The sequence below is a fragment of the Geotrypetes seraphini genome, chromosome 10, assembly GCF_902459505.1.
Source record: "Geotrypetes seraphini chromosome 10, aGeoSer1.1, whole genome shotgun sequence".
Classification (NCBI taxonomy): domain Eukaryota; kingdom Metazoa; phylum Chordata; class Amphibia; order Gymnophiona; family Dermophiidae; genus Geotrypetes; species Geotrypetes seraphini.
The window spans coordinates 143,162,991-143,182,524 of record NC_047093.1 but is presented as its reverse complement, the minus strand read 5'-3'; the positions used below and the strand labels follow the sequence as shown (position 1 = coordinate 143,182,524).

Here is a 19,534-nt window from a genome sequence, read left to right as displayed (position 1 = left end):
GTACACATTGAGACACCCAATAACATAAGTTTATAAAAAGGAAAAGAAACACAAGAACACACAGACACACCCTACAATATGGGTATACAGAGTGAAACAGAAATCCATGTACACACAGAGACCCCCTTCAACAATAGGTATACACAGAGAAATAGAAACACATGTATACATACAAATACCCAACAACCCAGGTATACAGAGTGAAAGAGAAACACAAGAATATGCAAAGACACTCAACAAAAGATATAGACACTGGTATATGGAGACCCCCAGAAGCACATGTACAAAGTGAGAGAGAGAGAGAGAGAGAGAGATGCACCGGGACACTCAAGACACCCAGCAGCAGAGATAATGAAATGAACTTACCTGTTGTTACACTGGCGGATGCACTCATTGTGCTTTCCACCCCATCACTGGTCACAGTGTATATGGTGAAGGTGTACAACACTCCTGGGTTTAGTCCTGTCACAATCCAGGATGTACTAGCGGAAGATGTGCTCTCATTTTTCAAGAAACCTGAGCTGCTGTTTACAATAATCCTGTAAGTATAGGAGTCATTGGATGTATCATTGGGAGCAGTCCAGAACAGAGACACAGACGTCTTATTTTTTTTATCCACTTTCACACCTGGAACTGGGTCCGGAACTAGAATACAAAACAATAAATAGGAAATATTACACAGGGAGAATAATTCAATGTATATACAATATCCAGAGAATGCCTCACAGACAGACACTCAGTAACAGAAATGCCCAGATACCATCCAAGAATACAAATCACCCAACAGCACAGGTATACACAGAGAAACAGAAACACAAGTACACATTGAGACACCCAATAACACAAGTTTAAAAAAGAGGAAAAGAAACACAAGAACATACAGACACACCCTACAACATGGGTATACAGAGTGAAACAGAAATCCATGTACACACAGAGACTCCCTTCAACAATAGGTACACATAGAGAAATAGAAACACATGTATACATACAAATACCCAACAACCCAGGTGTACAGAGTGAAAGAGAAGCACAAGAATATGCAAAGACACTCAACAAAAGATATAGACACTGGTATATGGAGACCCCCAGAAGCACATGTACAAAGAGAGAGAGAGAGAGAGATGCGCCGGGACACTCAAGACACCCAGCAGCAGAGATAATGAAATGAACTTACCTGTTGTTGCATTGGCGGATGCACTCATTGTGCTTTCCACCCCATCACTGGTCACAGTGTATATGGTGAAGGTGTACGACACTCCTGGGTTTAGTCCTGTCACAATCCAGGATGTACTAGCGGAAGATGTGCTCTCATTTTTCAAGAAACCTGAGCTGCTGTTTACAATAATCCTGTAAGTATAGGAGTCATTGGATGTATCATTGGGAGCAGTCCAGAACAGAGACACGGACGTCTCATTTTTGTTATCCACTTTCACACCTGGAACTGGGTCTGGAACTAGAATACAAAACAATAAATAGGAAATATTACACAGGGAGAATAATTCAATGTATATACAATATCCAGAGAATGCCTCACAGACAGACACTCAGTGACAGAAATGCCCAGATACCATCCAAGAATACAAATCACCCAACAGCACAGATATACACACAGAAACACAAATACACATTGAGACACCCAATAACACAAGTTTAAAAAAAAGGAAAAGAAACACAAGAACACACAGACACACCCTACAACATGGGTATACAGAGTGAAACAGAAATCCATGTACACACAGAGACTTCCTTCAACAATAGGTACACATAGAGAAATAGAAACGCATGTATACATACAAATACCCAACAACCCAGGTGTACAGAGTGAAAGAGAAACACAAGAATATGCAAAGATACTCAACAAAAGATATAGACACTGGTATATGGAGACCCCCAGAAGCACATGTACAAAGAGAGAGAGAGAGATGCATCGGGACACTCAAGACACCCAGCAGCAGAGATAATGAAATGATCTTACCTGTTGTTGCATTGGCGAATGCACTCGTGCTTTGAACCCCCTCAATGGTCACAGTGTATATGGTGAAGGTGTACGACACTCCTGGATCTAGTCCTTTCACAATCCAGGATGTACTAGCGGAAGATGTGCTCTCATTTTTCAGGAAACCTGAGCTACTGTTTACCATAATCCTGTAAGTGTAGGAGTCATTGGATGTATCATTGGGAGCAGTCCAGGACAGAGACACGGACGTCTCATTTTTGTTATCTACTTTCACACTTGAAACTGGATCCGGAACTAGAATACAAACCAATAAATAGGAAATATTACACAGGGAGAATAATTCAATGTATATACAATATCCAGAGAAGCCTCACAGACAGACATCCAGTGACAGAAATGCTCAGATAGCATCCAAGAATACAAATCACCCAACAGCACAGGTATACACAGAGAAACAGAAACACAAGTACACATTGAGACACCCAATAACACAAGTTTATAAAGAGGAAAAGAAACACAAGAACACATAGACACACCCTACAACATGGGTATACAGAGTGAAACAGAAATCCATGTACACACAGAGACTCCCTTCAACAATAGGTATACACAGAGAAACAGAAACACATGGTACGGGCAGAATAGAAGTCATTAATGTAATGTAATTAATGTAATGTATACATACAAATACCCAACAACCCAGGTGTACAGAGTGAAAGAGAAACACAAGAATATGCAAAGACACTCAACAAAAGATATAGACACTGGTATATGGAGACCCCCCAGAAGCACATGAACAAAGAGAGAGAGAGAGATGCACCGGGACACTCAAGACACACAGCAGCAGAGATAATGAAATGAACTTACCTGTTTTTGCATTGGCGGATGCACTCATTGTGCTTTCCACCCCGTCACTGGTCACAGTGTATATGGTGAAGGTGTACGATACTCCTGGGTCGAGTCCTGTCATTTATGCCCAGTATTTCCACATCCTTATCCTTTCTCTATTACTCTTCCTCTCCCCCTCCCAACAGGTGTCCAGCATCTCACCTAGTACCCCTCATCCCTGCTCTACGCTAGATTTAGTGCAACCAGGAGTTGAATATCCACACATGGTCTGCCTGGTCCCACTCATTGTGAACTTACTGTTTTGGAGATGGTGGGATGGGGCAAGCCTGAGATGTGTAGGTGCTCACTGTTGGGCTAACTCAGATTGAATGGCATTAGCCGTCATGCTGTTGTTGCCTCACCTCCATCCCTGTCACACTTTAGGCAGATGCCTACTCCACTTAGCAGTTGGGCTGGCCCTGAAGAGTAAAATCCCTTCACAAACCTGCATGTTTCTCTGTTTCTCACCCTGTTCCTTGTTCTGGTGCTTCATAGGATCTCTCAGTGCCTCCCCTAGCTCTTGTGCCCATTCCGCCCCAACCCCAATCCCAACCCCATCCCACCCTGTTCTGCCTCCAGCTCCACCTAGTTCCGCCTCCAGCTCTGCCCCCCACAAAACCTCCTCTTTTCTTCTGGAAGAGCTCCAGCCACATCTGGAAAGCCTGGAGTATGCGTGGACGTGCATGATGTCATCTGTGCATGCACAGAGGCCCTCCAGATGCGGTTGGAGCTCGTCAGGGCTTCCCAAAACCTGGACATCTGGTAACTGCATTTTATTATTAGAAAAATATCAATACATCTCTTTTCATCTTGTGTGTGAATTAAAACTCTGGCCTCGAAGTGAAAAGATGTCAGGAATCTGAGCACCATCACCAGGGATCTGATTTAGAGAGTTGACCTGCCTCATGAACTGCTTTACAATCTTTTCCTCTGATCAGTGACGTAGCGAGGGCGATAGACGACCAGGGCGGTGGCACCCCCTTTTTAATGTCCGCTGTGCGAGCAGTTTCCCAACCTGCTGCTTGTGCCAGCGTCGGCTCTTTCTCTGATGTCACTTCCTAGTCGTTGGTCCAGGAAGTGATGTCAGAAGAGGAATGGGGGAAGGAAAGAGGCATGTACGTTTGATAGTATAGGTGTGGGGAAGGATCGGGGGGTGCTCCCCACCAATTTGGTGCTTGGGGCGGACCGCCCACTTTACTGAGAGATCACGATCACTATACCCCCCACCCCACCTATCGACTACCTTTGTCTCTATCAGCTTTGTGACTTCCTTCAGCCGAGACAGACAGCATGCTCACAAAAACTCCCATTTCCCCTCCTCCAGGGTGCATTATCCCTCCTTACTTGTGGATACAGTGATGTTGCAAATCTCCGTCCCATTTCTGAAGAAGCTGATGCGATACTGGCATGGGTGAGTGATATTAACAAAATCGGGAATACTGCTTTCATTCACAGGGGACAGGGCTCCAATTGTCAGGGCAAAGACAATGACGTGGTCAAAAGGGAAGCGATGAGAGGAGAGGAGAGTAGCAGGAGGAGAGCGGAGGGGGACAGAAGGAGAAACCTGGAGGAGGAGGGGAAAGCAGGAGAGAAGGAGGCAGGATCAGCAGGGGCAGTGGTGAGAGTTAGCTCCGCCCACCCCCGAAGTCATCCATCAGAACTCTCCCTTAAAAGGGGAGGTGCCAGCGGCACTCAGCCATTCGGTGTGCATCGAAGGCGAGGATCAAAGGCCTTAGTGAGAGCGTCTATGCGAAGGGCCTTGAGAAGGGACGAGCCACCACTAAAGAAGAGCAAAGGGAGACCACAGCAGACGCAGAGGACATTCAACCAGGCAGACATAGCAGGTACAGAGGACACACAACCAGGTAGACCCAGCAGGTACAGAGGACACACAACCAGGTAGACCCAGCAGGTACAGAGACACATAACCAGGCAGACACAGCAGGTACAGAGGACACACAACCAGGACACACAACCAGGCACTGGTCGCCGTACATGAAGAAGGACACGGTACTACTCGAAAGGGTCCAGAGAAGAGCAACTAAGATAGTTAAGGGGTTGGAGGAGCTGCCGTACAGTGAAAGATTAGAGAAACCGGGCCTCTTCTCCCTTGAACAAAGGAGATTGAGAGGGGACATGATCGAAACATTCAAGGTACTGAAGGGAATAGATAAGAGCAGGTTGTTCACCCTCTCCAAGGTAGGGAGAACGAGAGGGCACTCTCTAAAGTTGAAATGGGATAGATTCCGTACGAATGTAAGGAAATTCTTCTTCACTCAGAGAGTGGTAGAAAACTGGAACGCTCTTCTGGAGTCTGTCATAGGGGAAAACACCTTCTAGGGATTCAAGACAAAGTTAGACAAGTTCCTGCTGAATCAGAACGTATGCAGGTAGGGCTAGTCTCATTTAGAGCACTGTCTTTGACCAGAGGGCCGCCGCGTGGGCGCGATGGACCACTGGTCTGACCCAGCAGCGGCAATTCTTATGTTCTTATGTCTGGTTCAAGGCTGTACACGGAGAAGCTGGAGAGTGAAAGCAGAAAAGACGGGTCAGGGTATCAGAAAATCCTCAGCTTCCTTCAAGTCAGAAAAATAGAAATTAAGGTAGCTGAGAGACCGGGGGGGGGGAGGGGGTAAGGGAAGGGGGCTTCTCTACAATAGATAACGAAGAAGTCTGTATTACTCACCTGAGTGGACACAGCCACCCTGCCACAGCATGGAAACCTGTCAAAAAGAGAGACATGATAATCCGTCAGCAGGATACTGTGGTCTTCTAGATTTACTAAGTATATCCCACAACACAAAGGAAACACACAAACACGTCACAATACGAGGGGCCACTGTAAAGTGTCAAGAAAAGCATGGAATAGCTTATCAGTTTCATGGCTCCTCATCATTCTCTTCTTGATTTGGCTGAGAACTTTTCAACGGCCCCTCGTATTGTGATGTCAATGCCTCATTTTACCAATGCCTAAGAGCCAACCTCATCAGCGATGTCACAAAGGCTTGATTGTCCTATACGTGTGCCCATTTACCAGATGCATTTGCCTCATTAAAACAAAGTGTCAAGAAAAGTGTGGAATCACTTGTAAGTTTCATGGCTCCCCATCATTCTCTCCTTGGTTGAGCTGAGAACTTTTTAGTGGCCCCTCGTACATGGAAATCAAATAAAAACAGTGGCTCCCATTACCAATACTTGAATCTTCAAAGCTAAACAAGCTTTCCTGAATAACTAAGTATTCCAGGACATAAGAACATAAGCAGTGCCTCTGTTGGGTCAGCCCAGAGGTCCATCATGCCCAGCAGTCCGCTCACGCAGCAGTCCATCAGGTCCAGGACCGGTATAGTAACCCTCTATCTATACCCTTCTATCCACTTTTCCTTCAGGAAATTGTCTAATCCCTTCTTGAACCCCAATACCATACTCTGTCCTATCACACCTTCTGGAAGCGCATTCCAGGTGTCCACCACCCTTTGGGTGAAGAAGAACTTCCTAGCATTGGTTCTGAATCTGTCCCTTCTTAATTTTTCTGAATGCCCTCTCGTTTTTGCAGTTCTTGAAAGTTTGAAGAATCTGTCCCTCTCCACTTTCTCTATGCCCTTCATGATCTTGTAAGTCTCTATCATGTCCCCTCTAAGCCTCCACTTCTCCAGGGAAAAGAGGCCCAGTTTCTCCAATCTTTCAGCATATGAAAGGTTTTCCATCCCCTTTATCAGTCGCGTCGTTCTCCTTTGAACCCTCTCGAGTATCGCCATATCCTTCTTAAGATATGGCGACCAATATTGGACGCAGTACTCCAGATGCGGGCGCACCATCGCCCGATACAACGGCAGGATAACTCGTTCTGGTTGTAATACCTTTCTTGATAATACCTAGCATCCTGTTTGCCTTCGTAGAGGGCGCACTGTGCCGACGGCTTCATTGTCTTGTCCACTATTACCCCCAAGTCCTTTTCTAGGGTACTTTCACCCATTACCAGCCCTCCCATCGTATAACTGTACTTCAGGTTTCTGTTTCCTACATGCAAGACTTTACATTTCTCTACATTAAACTTCATCTGCCACCTCGTCGCCCACTCTTCTAATTTGTTCAGGAAAAATCTGTACAGCTTTTCTGCAAAAGAGCAAAGATTTCTTCTTAAAGTAAACTTTTTTTAAAACAACAGATTTGTCCCCTTCATGAAGGAAAATCACTACTACTACTTATTTCTAAAGCGCTAGACGTTCATAGCGCTGTACATTAAACATTCAAGAGAGAGTCCCAGCTCTGAGAGGGGACAGATTCAAAACGAATGCAAGGAAGTTTTTCTTCACTCAGAGGGTGGTGGACACCTGGAACACGCTTCCAAAGGAGGTAATAGGATAGAGTACAATACTGGGTTTCAAAAAGGGACTGGATGACTTCCTGAAAGAGAAGGGGATTACAGGGTATAGATAGAAGGTTACACTACAGGACAAAAGCGAAAAGCATATGTGAGTTTTAGGGTAGGAGCACTATCAGGTCCTGGACCTGAGGGGCCGCCGCGTGAGCGGACTGCCGGGCACAATGGACCTCCGGTCTGACCCGACAGAGGCAAGTCTTATGTTCTTATGTTCTTATAAGCTCAATAGAGCTTACAATCTAATCAAGCAGACAAACAAGACAATTAGGGGGTTAGAAGTTTCTCAGAGAGTGAATGATGAAAACAGGCATGAGTGCTTTACAAGTGAGTGGGAGTTAGGAGTTGAAAGCAATTTCAAAAAAGATGGGCTTTTAGCCTAGATTTGAATACTGGCAGAGATGAAAATGGCAGATGACGGTCAATGTGAGCAAGGGCATTGTGATGCATGTGGGAAAGAGGAACCCGAACTACAGTTACATGATGCAGGGTTTCACGTTAGGAGTCACCGCCCAGGAAAAAAGATCTATGAGTCATCGTTGAGGATACGTTGAAACCCTCAGCTTAAAGTGTGACGGCAGCTAAGAAAGCAAATAGAATGTTAGGAATTATCAGGAAAGGAAAGCAAAGATGAAAATGTTATAATGCCCTTGAATCGCTCTTTGGTATGGCCACACCTCGAATACTGTGTGCGGTTCTAGTCAATGTATCTCAAAAAAGATATAGAGGAATTAGAAAAGGTACAGAGAAGGGTGACAAAAATGATAAAAGGTTTGGGATGACTTCCCTATGAGGAAAGGCTAAAGTGACTAGGGCTCTTCAGCTTGGAGCAGAAACGGCTCAGGGAAATTATCAGCAGGTGGCCCTAGAAGAGATGAAATTTGTAGTGTTCCAACTGCTGCTGGGCCTAAAACTGCTTGGTCACTCTTCTATCCTCCTAAGCTAACCCCCATTTTACAAAACTGTGGAAGCGGTTTCTAGTGCAGGCCAGTGTGCTGAATTCTCTGCGCTGCTCCAGACGCTCAGGAACTCTGAGTGTCGGGAGCAGCACAGAGAATTCAGCGTATCGGCCTGCGCTAAAAAACACTTTTGCGGTTTTGTAACAAAGGGGGGGGAACTTTTCTTGTAGACAAGTAATAACATTTAACCAAAATCATAGCTTCAGACTTTGGCATACAAAGTGCTTCCTTAAAATATTTCCTTGCTAGGATTTCTGGTGAAAGGTAACGAGTTAAGAACATAAGACTTGCCTCTGTCGGGTCAGACCGGAGGTCCATCGTGCCCGGCAGTCTGCTCACGCGGCGGCCCCTCAGGTCCAGGACCTGATAGTGCTCCTACAATAAAACTCTCATACGCTTTTCGCTTATGTCCTGTAGAGTAACCTTCTATCTATACCCTGCAATCCCCTTCGCTTCCAGGAAGTCATCCAGTCCCTCTTTGAAACCCAGTATTGTACTCTGTCCTATTACCTCCTTTGGAAGCGCGTTCCAGGTGTCCACCACCCTCTGACAAATTGTATGCCACCAAAAGATATCATTTAGATTTGCGGCAGTCTTCCAACAGCCAAGAATCATTTGGATTGCAAGTGCTATGTCAAATAAAGATTGTTGTGTATCATTTAATTGTAAGGAAGGATGTGCTGAACTTAAGTTAAGCATTTCAATCTTACGGTGCAGAAATGCTGGTGTTTTGCAACGAGGAAATCTTATTCGCAACTGCATTCACTTGTACAGGAATACTGACAACTTTCGTATGTGCCTGTTTAAACTTGGCAATTGATTCAGTAGTGAAAGAATACAATTGAGATGCTACATTCCTCACTGGTGACTCTGTCTGTGATAACAACCATCCCAGTAACTACAAGAGTTATGACTTCTGGAACCATAGGAGTTCCTTGGGCCAATTCTGTTGGAAAAAGACTCAGGTGTAAGGGCCTTAAGCCTTCTCAGGTTGGCTCTCAATTACTGGTGGGATGGAGGAGTTCTCTCTAAGAAGTTCCCTTGAGTTAGGAAGCATTTGATGTTATCATTGGTTTCCCTCTGGAAATTACATGTTTGTTCACGGGATCCTTAGCAACAGGTGTCGAAATACTCACCACTTTCATTTTTCTCCCCATTAGGAAACCGTTGAGGAAGAAGTCAGGGAGTTAGAAAAGTTCATCGAGCAGGGAGGTAGTGGAAAATCACCAACAACAGTGGAGCTGCCAAGATACACCTACAGTGAGTGAGGACCAAGATACACCTACAGTAAGTGAGGACCACCTGGAGGACAACCACAAGAAAGAAATAGGTGATGCAGCAGCGAGATCTGGAAATAGCGGAGGGAACCCACAGGAAGACGAGTCTGGTGCAAGCCAGCGCCAGGATGAGGGAAGATGGAAGTGAACAGAGGACACGGAGCTACGGCTGGAGAGATGGTCATACATCAGGGACCCGTACCTGCGACTAGAGAGGCAAGAAAAGATAGAGAGGACAGCAATCACCGTGGAGGACTCCATCATCAGACAAGTCGACAGCCACATAACATAGCAGGAGGAAGACAGGATCAGCTGGTGACCTGCCTACCAGTAGAAGATATAGTGAGCCGCATCAACTGTATCATCAACAGCATGGAAGAGGAAGATACGGCGGTGGTGATCCACATGGGGGACAAACAACGTGAACAATAGGAACTACAGCAGAGAAGGACTGAAGGACCAGTTCCAGATGTTAGGAGGGAAGCTGAGCCAAAAACGCCGAGGGTAGCATTCTCAGAGATCCTGCCGGAACCCAGGGCCGACGAGAAGAGGCAGACGGAGCTGCAAGCAGTCAAAGCATGGATGAGGCGCTGGTGTGAGGAAAAAGGATTCCACTTTGTGTGCAACTGGATGATGTCCTGGGGGAAGAACAAGCTATTCAGGAAGGATGGACTCCACCTCAGCGGAAACAGAATGAGGCTACTTGCAAGCAACATCAAGAGAGAAATTGAAAAGTTTTAAAACTAGGCAGAAGGGGAAAGCCGACAGTCGACCATGAGTTGGTTGTTCGGGAACCGGTATACCCAGAGGATACCATACAGGAAGATAGCGGGGAAGACTCACCGGATCATAGGCAAGACAGAAATCCTGATGGATCGAAAGGGACACAAGAGGGAAGGAAATGCAAGAAAGTGACAGGCCGCAAACTCAAGTGTATGTACACGAACGCATGGAGCCTAAGAAATAAGATGGGGGAATGGAAGCTTATGGCACAAAAAGATAACCTTGACAACATCGGCATTACGGAAACATGATGGAACGAGGAAAACATCTGGGACACTGTGCAACCGGGATACAAGCTATACTGCAGAGACAGAGTAGGTCAAAAAGGTGGGAGTATTGTCTTATACATCAAAGAGGGAATTGAGTCTACTGGAGAGAACACGCCAGAAACAAAAAATTAGGTAGAGTCTCTATGGGCCAAAATTCCAGGAACAAATGGAACGGAAATGAAAATCGGCATCTACTATTGACCCCCAGGGCAGTCCAAAGAAATTGATGGAGAAATGACGGACGAGATTAAAAGCAAATGCAAGGGAGGCAACGCAGTTATCATGGGTGACTTCAATTATCCGGGGAAAGACAGGAACCTAGGCACCTCCAGCTGCAGTAGGGAGACCAAGTTCCTGGATGCTGTAGACCAGGGGTGTCCAACCTGCGGCCCCGTGAAGTATTTTGTGCGGTCCCGGTCGAGGGCGATGCAGTGTTTTCCTCTGCTGCCCCTGGGTGTTTACCGTCTTGCTAGCTCCCTCCTCTATCTTGCTGCCCCAGAAACATTTTTTTCAGCCAATGCAGCCCAGGGAAGCTAAAAGTTTGGACACCCCTGCTGTAGACGATTGCTTCCTGGATCTTGTCAAGGAAAATACGAGAGAAAATGTGATTCTGGACTTAATTCTAAATGGACTACGAGGACTGGCGCAAGGTGTAGAAGTAGAAGGGACGCTGGGAAGCAGTGATCACAATATGATCCACTTCAACCTAGACACAGGGGCAAAACATCAATCCTGAACGACAGCCATGGCACTGAACTTCCGAAAAGGGAATTACAAAGGGATGAGACTCATGGTGGTGGGGGGGGGAGAAGAAGATTGAGAGTAAGCATGGTTCCTTTTTAAGGACACAGTCGCAGAGGTGCAAAATCTATATATACCGTGTATCAACAAGAGATCCAAGAGGAAAAAGAACAAGGAACTGGCGATTAGAGACAAGAAGACTTCGTTTAAGGAATGGAAAAGGTCAAAAACGGACGAAAACTGGAAAAAGCACAAACAACATTAAAGAAGGTGCCATAAGGCGGTAAGAGGGGCCAAAAGAGACTACGAGGAAAAAATAGCCAAGGAGGCAAAAAACTTCAAGCTGTTCTTTCAATATATTAAGGGGAAATGACCCACGAAGGAAGCGGTGGGACCTTTGGATGACCATGGAATAAAGGGAGTGCTTAAGGAGGACAAAGCCATCACCGACAAACTGAACACATTTTTTGCGTCTGTATTTACCGAAGAGGATATACACAACATACCGGAAGCCGACAGGCTATAAGCAGGAAACAAAGACGGGAAACTGACAGGGTTGATGGTCAGTCTAGAAGAGGTATGCAGGCAGATTGATAGGGTTAAAAACAATAAATCCTCAGGACCGGATGGCATCCATGGAACTGAAAGGGGCTATAGCTGAACTGCTTCAACTAATAGCCAATCTGTCGATCAAATCAGGAAGGATTTCGGAAGACTGGAAAATGGCGAATGTTACGCCGATCTTCAAGAGGGGAGATCCGGGAAACTGCAGACCAGTGAGTCTGACTTCGGTACTGGGAAAGATGGTAAAGGTGCTGATAAAGGACCGCATCATTGATCACCTTGACGGACACAATCTGATGAGGACCAGCCAGCATGGCTTCAGCAAAGGAAGATCTTGCTTGATGGACTTGCTGCACTTCTTTGAGGGAGTAAACAGGCAGATAGAGAAGGGTGACTCGATAGACATTGTATATCTGGATTTTCAGAAGGCATTCAACAAGGTCCCGCATGAACGCTACTTTGAAAAATTGCGAGCCATGGAATCGAGGGTGAAATACTCACATGGATTAAAAACTGGCTGGCAGATAGGAAACAGAGTGGGAGTAAATGGACAATACTCAGACTGGAAAAGCATCACGGGTGGAGTGCCGTAGGGTTCGGTGCTTGGACCCGGGCTCTTCAACATATTTATAAACAACCTGGAAATTGGTACGAGGAGCAAGGTGATTAAATTTGCAGATGATACAAAGTTATTCAGAGTAGTGAAGACACAGAAGGATTGCGAAGACCTGCAACGTGATATAAATGGGCTCGAGAAATGGGCCGTGACATGGCAAATGAGGTTTAATGTGGATAAATGTAAGGTGATGCATGTCGGTAACAAAAATCTTATACACGAATACAGGATGTCCGGTGCTGTACTTGGAGAGACTCCCAGGAAAGAGACTTAGGAGTACTGGTCGACAAGTCAATGAAGCTGTCCGCGCAAAGCGGGAGGCGCGAAACATTCAAGATAATGAAGGGAATAGACTTAGTAGATAAAGACAGGTTGTTCACCCTCTCCAAGGTAGAGAGAACGATAGGGCACTCTCTAAAGTTAAAAGGGGATAGATTCCGTACAAACGTAAGGAAGTTCTTCTTCATCCAGAGAGTGGTAGAAAACTAGAACGCTCTTCCGGAGGCTGTTATAGGGGAAAACACCCTCCAGGGATTCAAGACAAAGTTGGACAAGTTCCTGCTGAACCAGAACGTACGCAGGTAAGGCTAGTCTCAGTTAGGGCACTGATCATTGATCTAAGGGCCGTCATGGGAGCGGACTGCTGGGTACGATGGACCACTGGTCTGACCCAGCAGTGGCAATTCATATGCTCTTATGTTCTTAGGTGTAATGAGTGCAAGTTCAAAGTTCAGTAGCAGATTTAATAAAGCAATAAGAACTCACCCGTAAGATGAGAACATAAGAACATAAGAGTTGCCGTACTTGGACAGACTGAAGGCCCATCAAGCCCAGCATCCTGTTTCCAACAGTGGCCATCCTAGGTCCCAAGTACCAAGGAGTAACCCAAAGAGTAGATGAGATTGTGATGTCATAATGCCTCATTCCACCAATGCCTAAGAGCCAACCTTATCATCAGTGATGTCACAATGGCTCGATTGTCCAAATGATAGTGACAAGAGAAGGATGGATATTAGAGAATGACACAGGGACAAATTTGTCCCTGTCCCCGTGGGAACTCAATTTCCCTGTCCTGTCCCCATGAGTTTTGTTGTTGTCCCTGTCCCATTCCTGTAAGCTCTGCCTTAACCGCACAAGCCTCGAACACTTATGATTTTAAAGTGTTTGAGCTTTGTGCAGATGAGGATGGAGTTTTGCAGGAACAGGGCAGGGGCAGGAAAAGAACTGGTGGGGATGGGACTGGAAAATGAGTTCCCGCGGGGACAAGGAAAAATTTGTCCCCATGTCATTCTCTAATGGATATGACCAAGAGACTCCTATACCTGTACTCTACATAGAAGAATTTCAAGGGAGCAGGTGCGGGTTAGAATCAATATTTCTATGCTGAAGTACAGGATTGTCCCAAGCCGGAAACACGCCCCATGCGATACATCCCTTAGAGCTTCTATCCCACCCGCTGCATCGCAGCCAAGCAGGGAAAGCATTGGAGAGGACACATTTTATGAGCCCCCACCCCAACTGCCTCACTTGCACCTTGTGTGGCTGCATTGCCTACACATTGCTTGCTATAACCCTGCTGAAGTGGAAAGTAAAAGGTGGGTTAGAGGAGAAGGCAAAAGGACTAGTTCTGCAAGGTTATGAACAAGATACATTAGGATCATATTAAATGTTACGTATGTCCGGAAGAGACAACTGGACCCGCTTGAGCTCTTATGTTCTTACTTTGAAATGGAATAAAAATCTATAATAATAAAACCCTAGAGCACGCATGCACTGTTGAAAGTTCGTGATTCCTGGCGCCATGAGGTGTGCTTCTGTGCCAGTCCTCATGGCGCCTGCACTAGCTGGAGGCGCGTGCGGTGGCTGGAGGTGCATGAGCGTGCAGCTCTGTCAATGGCGGTCGGCTTAGAGGACCGGCAGGAGAGTTGCGGTTGTGGTGGCAGGAGAGTGTCCGACAGAGGGCTCCGTTTTGAAGCTGTGGCTCTCATTGAACTGCCAGTTGGCCAGCTCCCTTGCTGGAGTTATTTTTCAGTTTACAGGTGCCGCCGCAGCTCCTCTCACAAGCCGCACCTGCATCAGAGAACACTTCCAATGCAGGGGATTGTTAGAGGAGCCGCCGCGGCACCTTTAAATTTAAAAATAACTCTGGCAAGGGAGCCGGCCAGACTGTGGGAAGTGTAGGGGGGATGGAGAAATCCTGCTGCTGCACAGGGAAATGGAGGGAGAGGGAATGCTGTGGCTGCTGCACAGGGAAGTGGGGGGGGGGGGTGAGGGAAAAAAAATGCTGATGCACAGGGAAATGGAGGGAGAGGGAATGCTGCTTCGACTTTTGCACAGGGAAGTGGGGGGAGGGAAAAAATGCTGCTGCACAAGGACATGGAGGGGGAGGGAAATGGAGGGGGCAGGAATGCTGCTTCTGCTTCTGCACAGGGAAGTGGGGAGGGAGACAGAAAGAAAGGAAGAAAGACACAGGGGCAGGGAGAGAGACAGAAAGACAGACAGACAAAGTGGGGAGACAGACAGAAAGAAAGACAGCGGAAGGGAGAGAGACAGAAAGAAACAGACAGGGGTAGGGAGAGAGACAGAAAGAAAGGCAGACATATATTCTAGCACCCATTAATGTAACGGGCTTAAAGACTAGTAAATGAATAATAATGAAAGAAAATCATCTTAAGAGACAGAAGGTGAAAGTAGAGGTGAAGCATAGAGAGAGTACAGAGTGAGGGGACTTCGATAGAGATAGAGTTGCATGTGGAGTCGGAAAGGTACCTGAAATAGTGACAGATGTGGGAGAAGAGCCAGGCTGTCACTGAAGCAGAGAGAGTCTTGCATTCAGGATGTCTGGGTGTTAGGTGTTCAAAATTATTTTCTCATTTTTAGCACTTTGTACATTTCATATAACTTTTACGCTCCACTGAGATTCTTCTGGAATAGACATTTTGAAATAAAGCCACACCTGGGCAGGGAGTGACTCTCCCCACCTGCTCCTGCTCTGGCATGAATCCCAGGTCCCCAGAGCTCTTTATAGTCTCCCCCCTCCCTCTGGTTCCTCTTCAGTTCTGTCATGTGCAGGGCAGAAGATCTCTGAGTTACTCTGGTACAGCACACATTTTGGTTCCTGTTCCTGCCCTGGGATTTCCCCGCTGGGTGTTATTTCTGGCTCATCTCTGGACGTTGGACCAGTGTAGGCTAAGGGAGGGGAGATGGAGGAATTTAATGCGGAACTAGCTCCCTCACGTTACGAAGCTGCTTTTAACTGACACACCCCGGTTCTGCCTTGCTGGAGTTTTACTTTTGATAATATATCAGTTTTCTGATACATTTTATTTGTGCTTTCTGGATGCCTCAAGCAGATTGTATGTGCCATGCAGCAGGGAAATGAAATGAAAAGTTGTGCGTATTCTCATTTATGGAATTTTGCTACTCTTTGGGGATTTCGCATGGAATCGTGCTACTCTTTGAAGTTCTAGAATCTTGCTTATTCTTTGAGATTCCGAAATGTTGCTGCTCTTTGGGGATTCCTCATGGAATCATGCTACTCTTTGGGGATTCCGCATGAAATTGTGCTACTCTTTGAGGATTCTGCATGGAATCGTGCTATTCTTTGGAGTTCCAGAATCTTGCTTATTCATTAAGATTCTGGAATGTTGCTTCAATTTGGGGATTCCACATGGAATGTTGCTACTATCTGGGGTTCCAAAATCTTGCTTACTCTTTGAGATTCTGGAATGTTGCTTTAATTTGGGGATTCCACATGGAATGTTGCTACTATCTGGGGTTCCAAAATCTTGCTTACTCTTTGAGATTCTGGAATGTTGCTTTAATTTGGGGATTCCACATGGAATGTTGCTACTATCTGGGGTTCCAAAATCTTGCTTACTCTTTGAGATTCTGGAATGTTGCTTTAATTTGGGGATTCCACATGGAATGTTGCTACTATCTGGGGTTCCGAAATCTTGCTTACTCTTAGTAGCGCTTTTGATCTTGTGGATCACACTAATTTACTAATTTGCTTGGATGCTTTGGGCTTCCAAGGAAATGTTTATTCAGGGTTTAAAGGATTTCTGGAAGCTAGACTTTATCAAATTAGGTTCAGGACTCAACTTTCTTCTACCTGGAAGAACTCATGTGGCGTTCCCCAGGGTTCTCCCTTCTCACCTACATTATTTAATGTTTACCTCTCATCGCTAGGCTCGTGTTTGAATAACCTAGACATAGGGTTGTTTAGTTACGCCAATGACATTACAATAATTATACCCTTCAAGTCAGCTCTGTCTCAGATCACTGCTAAAATCGAAACCGTAATGTTTCAGATGAATACATGGATGCAACAATTTAAGCTTAAACTCAATTCAGACAAAACTAAGTTTTTCGTGGTATCTTCTAGTAAAGTTTCTTTTGAATCCTCCATTAGTATAAATTCAATTTCCTATACAATCCATCCAACAATTAAGATACTAGGAGTCATCTTAGCTCAGCACCTTATTATGAAGTCCCAGATAGATGCAATGGTACGTAAAGAAGGATATAAAACTGCTGGAGAGGGTGCAGAGACGAGCAACCAAACTAGTGAAGGGTATGGAGAAACTGGTATATGAGGATCGACTTAAAACACTGGGATTGTTCTCCCTTGAGAAAAGGAGACTGCGTGGGGATATGATCGAGACCTTCAAAATACTGAAAGGAATCGACAAAATAGAGCAGAGAAGATTATTTACATTGTCCAATTTGACACGGACAAGAGGACATAAAATGAAGCTAAGGGGGGGCAAGTTCAGGACTAATATCAGGAAGTTCTGCTTCACACAGAGAGTGGTTGGCATCTGGAATACTCTCCCAGGGGAGATTATTGCGGAATCGACAGTCCTAGGCTTCAAAAGCAAACTAGATGCATATCTCCTTGAGAGAGGCATATAAAGTATGGTTGGCTATAAAATAAACCAGGTGTATACCTGGCAGGGCCTCCGCGTGTGCGGATCACCGGACTTGATGGACCGTAGGTCTGATCCGGAGATGGCGCTTCTTATGTTCTTATGTTCTTATGTAAGAGCTATTTTACTTTATGGAAGCTACGAACCATTAGAGCTTATTTTGAATTTACTGCTTTTAGATTATTGGTTCAATTGCTATTACTGAGTCTTCTTGACTATTGTAATGTTATTTATATGACAATTACCAAGAACGAACTAGCGAGACTTGTATTAATACAAAACACAGCGGTTAGAATGATTTACGGCTTGAAGACCTATCTTTTTACAAAATTAATTTACTTTATTTCTCCCATTGTGACCATTGTTAGTAATCTTTTGTAAACCGTGTTGAACTAATGGCTACGTGGTCTATAAGTACAATGTAACGTAATGAGATTCTGGAATGTTGCTTCAATTTGGGGATTCCACATGGAATGTTGCTACTATCTGGGGTTCCGAAATCTTGATTACTCTTTGAGATTCTGGAATGTTGTTGCAATTTGGGGATTCCACATGGAATGTTGCTACTATCTGGGGTTCTGGAATCTTGCTTACTCTTTCAGATTCTGGAATGTTGCTGCTATTTAGATTTCTGCCAGGTACTTATGACCTGAATTGGCCACTGTTGGAAACAGGAAACTGGGCTAGATAGACCATTGCTCTCATCCAGTATGGCTGTTCTGAGGGCGAGATTAAAGGGTAGGCCAAGAAGGCATGTGCCTCGGGCCTGAAGAGTTCAGGGGGCCTTGAACATTTACTGCTTTGATGATGTCAATGTACCAGCCTCTGTGCCCGGCTCCAGAAGTCCAAGTACCACCTTCTTCATCCTTCTTCATTATTCAGTACAGCCAAACTCACAGTCTTCAAAAGACAGTGGGATTTTGCATCAGAGGAAAGGCTTCCGGGTCAGCAGTGGGTAGTGTGTAGGAATCGCTGCCCGCAGTCTTTTGAAGACTTTGAGTTTGGCTGCACAAAATAATGAAGAAAGAAGAAGAAGGTGCTACTTGGAGTTCTGGAGTCAGGCCTGGAGGTACACTTTCGCAGCAGGAGTGGCATGGAATGGGGCAGAGGCAAGGAGGGGACAAGGGATGGGGCAGGTCCAGGAGGCCCAGTGTACTTGAGTGCCTAGGGCCCAATGAAGAATTAATCCTGCCCTGGCTGTTCTCACATATACTCTGAGCTGCTGAGTATGAAAGGGTTGGGGGGGGGGAAGGCTTTCGGTCAGTGTGGGAAGCAGGACCTGCGTTAGATGTGCAAGGGCCCAGGGCAGAAGCTGGGGAGAGGCCTACAATCTAATCTAATCTAATCTTCAATTTCTGGATTGCTCTGTGCCTAAACAGGTTTAAGACCATTTACTAATTAAGAAGTTTGTATTGCGAAATAAAGAATTATACAGTTCTGAAGTACAGAATAGGTGGACTACAGTAAGGGTATCATGGAAATACAACACCGTTGATTAAACATTAGAAAGAAGAGAGACATTGAGTTGTCATTAGACTTACAATGCATCGAAGCAGGCTTGCCCCCCTTCCCCCCCCACCATGGCATGGGGTTCAGGGATGCATCCCACCTGACGCCAGCTCTGATGGAAAGATTCTCATAAAGTGATTTACGTCCTTAAGGTAGAGGAGCCTAGGATCCTGAGACGCAAACCCCCCAATCCTAAGAATTTCCTTAAGCTTAGCAGACGTAGGTTTTAGAACTCTGAAAGTTTACATGCATAACTTAATATAATACGTGCTTGGCTATAATTGCTGGTAATTAGTACTAATTGGCATTAGTAGCAGTTACAGTTGTGATTCTACAAAATATGCGACTACGAGGAGGGGCCTGGCCGGGTCAGGCAATGTGGGCACAGGTAACACAAAAGTAGCAGTTATGCTCATAACTGTCTTAATTTAGGCACGAGAACCAACCACAGCCGCTGAACTGGCCTAAAGTTAGACTTACACTGGTATTCTAGAAACGCAAGTTCTAAATGCACCTAACTGCCGTGAGCGCGGGCTATTCCAGCGCCTAACATTAGGCGACCTTGTATAAATTACCATAGGGGGTGCTTCTGTAAGAGGGACTACAATTAGATTGCCTAGACGCAGTCCGCTGAGCACCCCAATTTCATTATAGAATTA

At 45.5% G+C, this 19,534-nt stretch overlaps 1 protein-coding gene across 1 annotated transcript in view; it reads right to left on the bottom strand.

The window, feature by feature from the left end:
• Positions 1 to 19,534, bottom strand: part of PTPRH (protein tyrosine phosphatase receptor type H) — a 61,703-nt gene that overhangs the window by 27,779 nt on the left and 14,390 nt on the right. The window contains 4 exon segments of the mRNA XM_033961452.1: positions 367 to 645; positions 1,178 to 1,456; positions 1,979 to 2,254; positions 5,535 to 5,571. Of these exon segments, the coding sequence (XP_033817343.1) occupies positions 367 to 645; positions 1,178 to 1,456; positions 1,979 to 2,254; positions 5,535 to 5,571 (871 nt within the window).